Source organism: Protopterus annectens, chromosome 1.part1, assembly GCF_019279795.1.
Source record: "Protopterus annectens isolate FY-2018-M chromosome 1.part1, PAN1.0, whole genome shotgun sequence".
NCBI lineage: Eukaryota > Metazoa > Chordata > Ceratodontiformes > Protopteridae > Protopterus > Protopterus annectens.
In genome coordinates this window covers 953,366,935-953,379,261 of record NC_056726.1, presented here as the reverse complement: position 1 = coordinate 953,379,261, position 12,327 = coordinate 953,366,935, and the positions used below count along the sequence as shown (strand labels likewise).

The 12,327-nt window shown below is 44.0% G+C and overlaps 1 protein-coding gene across 2 annotated transcripts in view; it reads left to right on the top strand.

Moving 5' to 3' along the window:
• The window catches only part of ADAM17 (ADAM metallopeptidase domain 17), a 2,408,764-nt gene that overhangs the window by 847,187 nt on the left and 1,549,250 nt on the right, over positions 1–12,327 (top strand). For both annotated transcript variants that reach the window (XM_044079174.1, XM_044079166.1), the window contains exon 7: positions 272–367. In XM_044079174.1, coding sequence (XP_043935109.1) covers positions 272–367 — 96 coding nt within the window. The remainder of the gene's footprint in view (positions 1–271; positions 368–12,327) is intronic.

Genomic DNA, 12,327 nt, shown 5'->3' with positions numbered 1-12,327 from the left:
TCTTGTCCCTAACATACACCCCTTAAAGTAACATTTAAGACACAAAACACATGTGGGATACATTTGGGTTGCATGGCTACGCTTATAAACATCCCAGTGGTCATTAACCTACTATACATTTATGAACGTAAATGCATTTTATTTACTTTATTTATTTTTGAAAGTTGTTATCTTAGAAAAGGAGAAACTAGCCGACAAAAGGCAGTGACTGCACATATCAATGAAATCCTACCATGATCATGAATGGCATGAATTGTTTTTCTTTTTTTAGATTGAACTATTTGATCGAGTGGATGATATTTACAGAAACACCTCATGGGATGCAGACAATGGAAGCTATAAAGGATATGGTGTGCAGATAGATCAGGTATGTTAGAAATTAAAAAATAAAACATTATTTTATTATTTGTATTAAGGTAAGGTAGGGTACATTTTTACCAAACAAATTATAGCTAATTTTGGAAAAAAAGGTAATTCGTAATTTTGGAAAAACAAAATGGTGGAATATAGTTCAGGAAAAATATTTATACTTATGTACATAAAAAAAAAATCTGACACTAGCTGGAGTTGTTTTTTTTTCTTTTTTTTAGTGTTCAGGTGGTATGGGTCATTATGTCTTGTCCATACCACTTGCATTTAGGATTCAGTGCTTATAGTTGGTCAAAGGTCAGCTGATTTGGAAGGAGTTTAGCTTTATAGGTGATCTTTTCCTGCTTTGTAGATATTCTTTAAATTAGGTTCTGTGAGTTTGTGGGTCACAGTGATAGTTTATAACATTTGATAGTTTGCAGCATTTTAATTTTGTTGAAAAGAGGACATGGGGTTGCAGCTCCATTATCACACTTTCTTGGTATTGAGATGGAAGAAAACATGGAGGACCCGCATGGACATCCATGGTCTAGACTTGCTGCCATTGTAATAGTGCTGGGAGTATGAGGGTACATGAGATCCATGATCTAGCTTTGTTGACGTTTTGCTTCTACAAGAAATTGAGCTTGGTGTAGGAACTGCATCAGCTCTCCTATGACATTAAGCTGTAAGGTCTCATTCTGTTTGATTGTTGCATTATTGCATTATGTACAAACAAGTGCTCATATAACTTGGATTGCAGTAATGTAATACTTTTAGTGATACTGTTCCTTCTTGTATTGCAGGGTCTTTTGCAGCTTACTTATTAGGGCAAGCCTGCAAAATTAGTATTCTGCATATGATTTTCACTGCATTACTGTGAAAACCATACTGCTGTACAATACCAGATCTTTGTAACAATCTTTGATCAAAGAGAACTTGTTCTGACATTTAGTCAGTAAAAATTTACACGTCAGGAAGAGGTAATATAGCAGGATAGTATTTACAAAGTAATGTACATTTGCTTACTTATTAATCAGGCAAACCCACTTGATACAAGTGCCTTTTAAAGGGGGACCTAGAAGTGCTGTCTATTTAAGTTACTTGCTTGTAGTGTCACAGTTTACATGTGGAAACGGTCGCGTCTAAGATTACAAGAGTGGAGCCCATTTAAAACCTTGCATCCTTAACACTGAGCTAAACTGCATAACAAATGACTCTGAAGTAGTGTCCATTTGCCTGCCAGATTTTGGCATAAGAAAACTCTAGCTACCCAGCACCAGCTTTCAAAACGAAAATACATTTTCCAGTTTCTTTTTTAAATTATAATTTCCTCCTTTGTACTCTGATCCATCATCTGACTATACTGTCCATTATCACAGTCACTCATCATCAATTCTATTCCACAAACAGCTTGTATTAATGACCTACACACTACTGAGGACATTCTGCTGATAAGCAATCAAATGTCACTTGCAGTTGGAGACTCCAGTATCTCAGTCCAGCCTGGCTGTATGCAGAGTATGTGTCAGGACAAACTAAAATTCCAACACAGGATCGATGAGAGTCCAGTATTTAGAGCAAATCCTTTCAACAACAAAATTTTATTTATAAAAACAAATGGAGTTCCATATCCTCCTCCCTCAAAAAAAAAAAAAAGAAACTAACTCCATATAATTTCATTTAAAGGTTTTATTGGGATAAATGCTTTTATCCTTGTAGACTTCAGCTCCAGTTCTTACATCATATGGACAAGTCCATAAACCATGTCAGGCAGAGCAGCACTCTCACCTTCTTCATATTAACTTAGACAAGTGGATGGGTAATCATGAGTTCACCCCAGGTCTTATCCCTCAGACCCTTACAGAAAGGATTAGAAGGTAATATGCAGTGGCTAGGCTCCCACTGATCTTCTCGAGTAGCTGCTTGGTATGATCCTACAAAACCTATGAATCTGTCAACTTCCATCCATGCATGCTCCTTTATTTATAGATCTGGTGGTGTCTTTTTCTTCTGTTCCTCAACAGATGGGGTTTTGGATCAGACCTCAACCATTTCTAAAGACTTAGATCCATAGCACGAGCTCCTCCCCTTACTCATAATACTCCTTTCTAGTTAGTATTACTTTAGATCTCGTTTGTCACTTCAGCGAATATGTAAATGTTTATTCTTATTTTTGATATTACTTTGGCATAGGCCTCTTGTGTTCTTGCCATATTTGAACTTCTCCCTCCAGCTGCTATCTCCTTATAGGTATCTCTCTTTATTGCCTTTGTTAATAGTTGTGCCTTTTATTACCATTATTGGAAATATCTCATTTTTTCTCTTTACCTGCTTTCTTCTTCTATTTAACTACATTGTCAGATAAGCTGACTGGATTTTAAAAAGTGCACCTAATTGTGGGCACAAGATTCCCAACTTCTACACTCACCAGGAGTCTGGATCTTGTTTGGGCTCTGCCAGTTTGGAAGTAGAGTGTGAAATATCTGTGGGTTTCAACCACTGTGCCTTTGTTGAACACAGCAGCAAGTTGCTCCTCAAGGATCTGTTACCATCCACCCCTTCAACTTCTGCTGGAGCACCCCCTTCTTCCAAAAAGCCTCCTGAGAAGGCTAAGGGGAATTCATCAGTCAGGTGCAAAGTGGCAGGAGACAATGCCCTGATTATTCTTCCTCTGCAGTTTTGGGCTCAGTTCCACCCCAGAAGATTTCTAAACCATCGGATCAGTGAGGTCCACTGAATCAGACGAGGTCAAAGCCTAAATCTCCGGCTCACTGATGTTCATCGTGCATACAGCTGCAGTAATCACAGATGGGTTTTCAGCCGTCAGGCGGTCCCTCGGTCGGCCGAATTCCAAAGTCTTGGTCCGGCGTCGGTTGTCGTCACTTACTCTTCTTACGTCAGTGAGGCCAGAGTATATAAGACACAGCCGACGCCATGTTCTTCAGTCTTTTTTGCCGCGCGGTGCCCGAAGCAGAAGCAGTTCGCAAGTGCCGGTCGGCCAGCTCCTGAATTACAAAAAAATTGGAAACCGAAGTCGTCATTAAAGCTAAGTACCCCGTTGGGGAAACTTTTCTTGCCTCAGACCGATGTCAGAAAAAGTTAATAATTGTATTTCTTGTGGGAAGCAAATACCGCATAAGGATTTCCATTCCCTTTGCATACCTTGTTTGGGCCCAGACCACGACGTCTCGGGCTGTCGCTTTTGCGCTACCTTCAATAAACGCACTATTAAGCGTCGGGCGGAGTTCGCCCAACACTACTTTGGTAAAGCTTTTGATTATAAAATGTCGTCGGACACTCCGACTACCGCTTTGCCCAAAAAACGCAAGGAAAAGGACCGACACGCGAGGCCCGCGGTCTCCGCCGACACCACGCCAAAACAGGCTACACATGGTCCGGTTCTCAGCAAGACGCCTTTGCAGTCCCTGACTACCGACGACACTCCTTTGGCGGTGTCATCTGTACCCGAGACCGCTGGGTCCTCGGCCCTTTCCCAGACTACTACCGAAGCCCCTGCTAATGTAGAGCCTACTAATGTGGACAGGTCCACCTCCACCCATGGTGTATTTAAGCCCTCATCTTCTTTTTCAATTAAGGCCTTTACAAAATCCAAAGCAGCCAGGCATCCCACGAGACCTGTTGCACAGGGCCCATCTTCAGGACCCATGCCTAAAAAACAGATGCTAAAAATGGCTGAGGATTTAATTACTCTTATCAGAGGTTCTCATCCCCCTCCTGACAAGAGACCCAGAGTGGAGGAAGATTCTCCCTCTTCTGATCAGGGATCCATTTTCTCAGAACATTCTGATGCAGAGGAACACTCTTATTCTCCTTTTGAGGATTCGGATGCAGAACAGTCCATTCCTTCGGTATCCCCTCCTGAGGATTTTTCCTTTGGGGAAACCTTGCACACCTTGAGGGAACACTTCCATTGGGAAGGCCAAGACTTTTCAGATTCCAAGAAAAGACTTAGGGAATTTCTTTGGTTACCTCAACACAGACCTTTGGCTATACCCCCTGTTTTGGACATACTGGATGATGTCTATTCGGAGGCTTGTCTTAACCCTGATTCTCTGCCACCTGCACCAGTCAAACCTGATAGGTATTACAGAGTACCCAGCTCTCACCAATTTCTCTTCAAAAGTCATAATGCTGACCCTGAAACCATTTCACAAGGCCCCAAGGGATTGAAGGCCTCCACTGCCAAGAATCCACTTCCTGCAGAAAGGGAATCCAGATCTTTAGAAAGGTGGGGTAAAAAGGTATATACCTCGGCCACCCTAGCCATGAGGGCCTTAAACTGTCAGTTTCATATGATTAAATATCAACAGTACCTGTTATCACAATTAAGGAACAAAATGTCTCAACCTGAACAACCAGATTTAAATGAGTTACAGGATATGATGCATAGTGCAGATCAAGTGGGTAAACACACCTTACAATGTGGTTATGATGCCCTAGAGGCCTCCAGTAGAGCGGCTGCTACAGGTTCAGTCATTCGCAGACATGCCTGGCTTAGGGAACAAAATTTGCCTGATCATGTGAAAGCTAAACTTCTAGATGCTCCTTTACAAAAGGATGTACTATTTGGTACTAATGCTGAGGAGATACTACGGAAAATGGAAGAAAAAGCCAAATCTATGCAAACTGTCAAAGCTTTCTTACAGGTCCAACCACCACGTTTTAGCAGAAATTGGCCTTCAAAAAACTGGTCCTTTCCAGCCACTGACAAGCCCCAAAGAGGTAGATACAGACGCACAAGGGGCAGAGGGCAATCACAAGGATCATATAGAGGCAGACAATGGCAAACTCCAGCACCAAGAGGTGGTGAAGACAGTGCACAACAATACAGGAAGCAAACCCAATGACTCCCTCATTTCCATGCCAAGTAGGTCTCAGCTGGCAGCACCTTTGGGAGGGAAACTAGCATTATTTGCAAACAATTGGCATATTGTCACAACAGACAAATGGATTCTGGACATTATAAACAGAGGCTACAAATTTCAATTTCACACTCTTCCAAAAATGAAAGGCTTGCCAAACCTGCCACAAAATCAAAGGGCAGAGGCACAACTGCAAATTTCAAAGCTCATAAACATGAGAGCTATTCAAAAGGTACCTACGCACCAACAAGGTCAAGGTTTTTATTCAAGACTTTTTCTGGTACCAAGGAAAGGAACCGACTGGAGACCCATTTTGGACTTATCCATCCTAAACACATTTCTACTCGTACCAAAATTCAAGATGCTCACATTACAGCAACTTCTTCCCATGCTGGGCAAGGAGTTTTGGCTGGTAACATTGGACCTCAAGGAGGCATACCTGCATGTCCCAATCAGACAAAGCTGCAGAAGATACCTCAGATTTCTTGCAGGTTCAATCCACTATCAATTCTCTGCATTGCCCTTTGGCTTATCTACTGCTCCCAGAGTATTCACAAAGTGCCTGGCATCAGTGATTGCCTACTGCAGACTTCAAGGGATACAAATTTACCCTTATCTGGACGACTGCCTGATCCAAGCGGACAGCAAACGCATACTTCTGGAACATCTGGCATATGTGACACGGTTACTGCTTTCTCTGGGATATACAATCAACAAAGAGAAATCAAGGCTAACACCATCTCGGAAAATAACCTTCCTGGGTGCCAACTTGGACACAAACACCCAGATGGCATATCTTACGCCAGAAAAACAGGGACAACTATCTCAGTACTTCAAAATACTAGCAAAAAGTACCAGGCTTACTGCAAGGAAAATCCTGCAGGCTCTGGGATTCATGGCATCTTGCATTCTTCTAATCCCATGTGCAAAGCTGCATATGAGGAAACTTCAGTGGTACCTAAAAAATCTATGGTCTCAACACAGTCACAGTTTGGAAACAATTATACCAATAATTCCATGTTTACAAAAGGAATTTCTATGGTGGTCCCAAGCATGTCAAGTAAACACAGGCCTTCCATTCTGCAAGCCTCAAGCAAAACAAGTCATAACCACAGACGCCTCAGATTACGCCTGGGGGGCACACATGAAGGACAGGTGCATTCAGGGCAGATGGTCCCAAAAGGAAAAGCACCTTCACATCAATCAAAAAGAAATGCTAGCAGTAATAAATGCAATTACAGCTTTCAAGGACTTCCTGCATCCAGGACAATTACTGATAAGAACAGACAACACCACAGTAATGTGGTACATAAACAAACAAGGAGGAACACATTCATACCCCTTGTGCAGACTAGCCATGACTCTTTGGAACTTGGCTCTGGAAAGACAAATCGAACTTCAAGCACAGTACTTGCCAGGATTGGAAAACACACTGGCAGACAATCTAAGCAGAAATATGACAGATCCACACGAATGGAAGTTACATCCTCAGGTGTTTACAGAAATAATCCAAGCGTGGGGGAGGCCAGACATAGATCTTTTTGCCTCCCACAGGAACCATCAATTGGAAAAGTTTTGTTCAAGGACCTTTCATCCAAAAGCCTGGAGAGTGGACACCCTTTCATTCAGTTGGACAGCATGGACGGTTTACGCATTCCCACCTCTGCCTCTTCTGCCCAAGGTACTTTTGAAAGCAAGAACAGACAAACCGAGGATGATACTGATTGCTCCAGATTGGCCAAGGCAACACTGGTATCCACTCCTGAGGAGCCTAACACATACTCCTCCCTGGTCCCTGCCTCTAATGCCTCTTCTGCTGACTCAGCACAGCTACAAAACTCTTCACAGTCAGCTGAAAACACTCAATCTCGCTGCATGGAAAATTCCTTAACACAACAACAGACCCTACTCACCAAGGAGGTGCAGGATGTTATTTTGGAGGCCAGAAGGCCATCTACTAGAAAAGCTTACTCAGCAAAATGGAAGCGGTTTTGCTCTTGGAATGAGAAAAGAGGCCAGGACCCTAGAAAACTGAACTTGCCTCAGGTATTACAGTATCTGGCTGAGCTGCTGAACAGTGGACTTTCATTTTCTTCCATAAAAATACATGCCTCAGCCATTTCTGCAGAATTCAACACGGATCCCCCTTTATTTTCTCACCCACTCTTACGACAGTTCCTCAGAGGGGCTAAGAATATAAGACCTCCAAGGAAGCAACCAGTACCAGCCTGGGACCTTAATTACATACTAGAAAAATTAACATTGCCTCCTTTTGAACCAGCTGCCTCAACAGATTTGCAATATTTGTCCTGGAAAACAGCCTTCCTTCTGGCCATCACTTCAGCTCGTAGGGTTTCTGAACTACAGGCCCTCATGGCAGTGCAGCCCTTCCTCATTTTCCATCAGGACAGGGTTTCCCTTCGTACCAACCCATCATTTATGCCAAAAGTGGTATCCAGGGTAGCCTTAAATCAAGCCATACACCTCCCTACCTTTTATCCCAATCCTCAAAACAAAGGGGAAAGGCTGCTACACTCTTTAGACATCCATAGGCAGCTACGTTTTTATTTGGACAGAACAAAGTCCTTCAGGAAATCAGAACAACTTTTTGTGTCCTATGCTGTTGGGGCTCAAGGGAAACCAGTTACAAAACAGACTATTTCCAAGTGGATTGGCGACTGCATACGGTTTTGTTATTCCTATCATGGGAAATCTGTTCCTACAGGTATCAGATCACACTCCACCAGGGCCACAGCCACCTCTACAGCCTTCCTCAGAGGTGTTCCTACCAAAGATATTTTAGAGGCAGCCACTTGGAGTTCTGTACATACCTTCACAAAACACTACCACCTGCCTTTATATTCCAGAACAAGAGCAGGCTTTGCCACTGCTGTTTTGCAGGGCATTCTGGCTCAACCCAGTTCCTCCTAGTACCTACCACCCTATGCATAGCTTTGTGACTCTACCCATCTGTGATTACTGCAGCTGTATGCACGATGAACATAGTACAGTTTTGTACCTACCATAAATGTAGATGTTCGAGTGCTAATACAGCTGCAGTACAGGTTTCCCTCCCTCCTTCCCCACTTGGTAAAGGCATGGGGCCTAACAACCTCTTCATACTACCTGACTGGGTTATCCTGCTATGTTTTATTTGCTTGCTTACTCTGATTTTGGATTACATTGCATTGCTTGTATATGTAGATAAGCATTATTTATGTATTGCCTTCCTTTTGGGGGCACCTGACATCTGGGGCAAGAAAGACTGAAGAACATGGCGTCGGCTGTGTCTTATATACTCTGGCCTCACTAACGTAAGAAGAGTAAGCGACGACAACCGACGCCGGACCAAGACTTTGGAATTCGGCCGACCGAGGGACCGCCTGACGGCTGAAAACCCATCTGTGATTACTGCAGCTGTATTAGCACTCGAACATTTACATTTATGGTAGGTACAAAACTGTACTTTCTTCCACTTTCACTCTAGAGCTGATTTCTCCTCTGATCCATTCACTGTTTCTTCAGGAGACTCTGAGAAGGACGTCTGGGTCACCATCTGCCTCATCATCTCTCATGTTATCTAGGAGCCTAACCAAAGCTGATGTAGACAGGATGATAAGGAAGTTTCTCAAGGCCCAAATTCATTTGGGAGTAAAACCAGCTTCATCTCCCATCAGCCCCTACCCAGTTGTTGACTTTTTCTCCAGTCCAACCTTTGGTTTCAGAACCATTGGACCTGAGAATCCTGAGTCAGTCTGTCTCGGATCCAATGACCTGTGTGATCCAAGGTTAGAGCTGGACAGATCTCAAAACCAAAGCATCAGCGCTGGAGCTGGTGGGTTAGTGTTGACTCAGAACCTTGATGCTGGATAGCTCAACTCCGACGTCTGCCTTGAGGCAAAATCAGGGTGATGCTCTGAGCCATCCTGGGAAGTTGTCTTCAGCCTTTGAGGTAATAAAGAGAACTTTATTTGCCTCTTTGGAGAAGACATACTTGGCCCCCTCGGGTCCACCCCTTCTGCAACTGTCTGACATTGTCTCGTAGTCAATACATCTTTTCATATTGGGGCAGGTAGTCCTTACAAGCTTTGAAATGGTCCTCATTCAGTACTCAGCTTACACTTCTAAGTCCTCCCAGGAGCATTCTACTGGGGAGCCCCCTAGAAAAGCGTACATGTAAATGGAGGCACTTAGACTCTCTGCAGGAATCCCTCACAGAAGACACTGACTTCAGTGAAGTAGAAGGGTCCCCTAGGTCACCCCTTGATGATGTCACCTTAATTGAAACACTTGAGCTTTTGAAACAGAAAGGTGGTTGGTCTTCTGACCCCCCCCCCCTTCCCAAAAGGAGTCTGTGTTTCTTGAGGGTTTTGAGCTTGCTCAGCTATATCCTGGGTAGTCCCCCTGACAGACAAGATGGTGGACCTCATCTCTCACTGGGCAAGGATCCACATGTCATGAAGCTAGTTCCTAAAAGAGCAGACAAATACTTGGTTGTACCTAATGATCAGACCCACTGGATCAAGGGTCCCTCTGTAGATGCTGTGGTGGTAGCAGCAACCACCAAGAAAGGTCTTACTGAACAAAGTTCTACTGTCCATCTCCCCATTAGCGGGTTCAGTGTGTTAGACAGGTTTGGGAAGTGCATGTATGCTTCACCAACTTTTGTCCCTAGGTCGCTGAACTATTTGACTCTCATCACAAGATTTCAGCGGGATTTGATCAAAGTTTTCCATTGCCCTGTCTGGGTCTGCATCTGCCTAGGATAAAAAGACTGTTTCTTCGCAACTGGGACACCCTGCAATCCCTATAGGGCATCTCGATGAGACTTTTTTCCCATGCCTTAGAAGGTGCTTTGAGAACTGCGTGTTCAGGAATAGCCGTGAGACGACATGACTAGTTGTGCTTCTGTGCAACTTTGTGGAGCCTTTCAAGTCATTGTTCTGTGCTCCCTTTGATGGATCTACCTTATTCGATCCCAAGGTTAAAGAAACCCTGCCCAGGAGTGAACAAGATGGGAAGGCCTTATTTGCCATGGGGTACATTTTTCTACACCTCAAAGGACCTTCTCCCAGAATCAGAGAGATGGGAGGAAAATGTGGATGTTCTAAGTGTTTCACTGTTGCAGTCATCACATTTGGGTTATCCCTACCAGGGTAGCCCTCGGCCGGCCCGAATACCAGAGGCTTAGTATTTCTGCATCGGTTGCTGTCGCTTCAGGACTGACGTCTCATCAGTAGTATAAAGTAAGGCAGCCGATGCCATTACATCTGTCTTTCTTGCCGAGGAGCCCGAAGCAGAAGCAGTTTTCACAAGTGCCGGTTGGCCGCTACCTGAGTTTCATCTTCCGAACTGAAGCTGAAGTCTTCTAAAGCTAAGTACCCCATTGAGGATCCTTTTTTCTTGCTCTAACCAATGTCAGAAAAAGTTAACAATTGTCTCACCTGTGGAAAGCAAATACAACATCGAGACTTTCATTCTTACTGCGTCACTTGCTTAGGCCCAGATCACAACGTCCCTCGCGGTCGCTTTTGTGCTTTAACGCCAGAACTATACATCGTCAGGCCCTTATTTGTAGCTAGATATTTTCGCTTAACAGTCCTCGAATTCCGATTTGGCTTTGGTAAGCCATCTGACAGCAGCTCTTCTGAAAAAAATGTAAGGATACAGACAGAGACAGACCGCACAGGTCCAAACCTACCGACAACATTTCCGTTAAGCTAGTCATCAGTTTTCTGGTCCTCAGTGAGATGCTTTTGCAGCCCTTGATGTGGATTCACAGGCCGCTACCAAGACCCTTTCAGAGTCCAGTATGCCGCAAAACTCTTCTTTGACTAAGGATCCTGCGGTTATCTCTACCTTGGATGGGTCCGGAGAGGCTGAGCAGGCATCAGCTTCCACGGAAGTACTTTGCACTACCGATTCTCGACACAAACCGACAACGATGACTTTCGTGTCTACCATTCTTTCAAAAACTACTGAGTTTCTGAGGCCCAGGGTACGAACCACACCCAAGAAACAGCCGACCCAATCAAAGGCACCTGCTTCCTTGCCTCAATCTCAAATGCTTACAGTGGTGGAAGACCTTCTCTTGCTGATCAGGGGAAGCCAAGCTACCCCTTCCAAAAGAAAACGAGATCTGTCCCCAGTAGTCTTGTCTGAACAGGAGTCTGATGACTCTGATGCATCTGAATATGAAGACATGCAACCTCTCTCTGCTTATGAGGATTCTGATGCAGAGGATTCCATTCCTTCAGCCTCTCCACCCGAAAACTTTTCCTTTGGGGAAACCCTTCATACCTTAAGGGAGCATTTCCAATGGGAATGTCAGGACCACCCTCAGTCTAAAAAGAGACTCAGAGAATTCTTAGATCTTCCACAGCACAGACCCTGAGCCATTCCCCAGTCCTGGATGTTGTGGACGATGGTTTCCTGGAATCCAGTTTGACTCCTGACACCCTCCCTCCTACTCCCAGAAAACCTGACAGGTATTACAGAGTCCCTGACCCACACAAATTTCTTTTTAAAAATCCTACTGCTGACCCGGAGGTAATTTCTCAAGGGCCTAAAGGAATTAAAGCAATCTCTGCTAAGAATCCCACTCCCTCCAATACAGATTCCCGAGCCCTAGACAGATTGGGTAAAAAAGTATACGCCTCTGTTAATCTTGTTGTCAGAGCACTAAATTGTCATTTCCATATGCTTCAGCAACATACCATGGAACTCCTCAAACAAAATGTGTCTTCCTTTCCTGCTTGTGCAGAATCTAAAGAGTTACAAGAGGTAGTGCACTCTGCAAGTCAAGTAACTAAGCACACCTTACACTGTGATTTTGATGCACTAGAAGCTTCTTGCAGGGCAGCAGTCACCGGTTCTGTCTTTAGAAGGCATGCTTGGCTTAAGGAACAGCCCTTGCCAGACCATGTTATGTCTAAATTATTGGATGCACCCTTCCACAAAGACAACTTATTTGGCACCAAGCCAGAGGAGGTCTTAAAAGATGGAAGAAAAAGCTAAATCTATGCAGACAGTTAAGGATTTCATACAGGTCCAGCCACCAAGGTTCAGCAGGCATTGCCCCTCCAAGCACTGA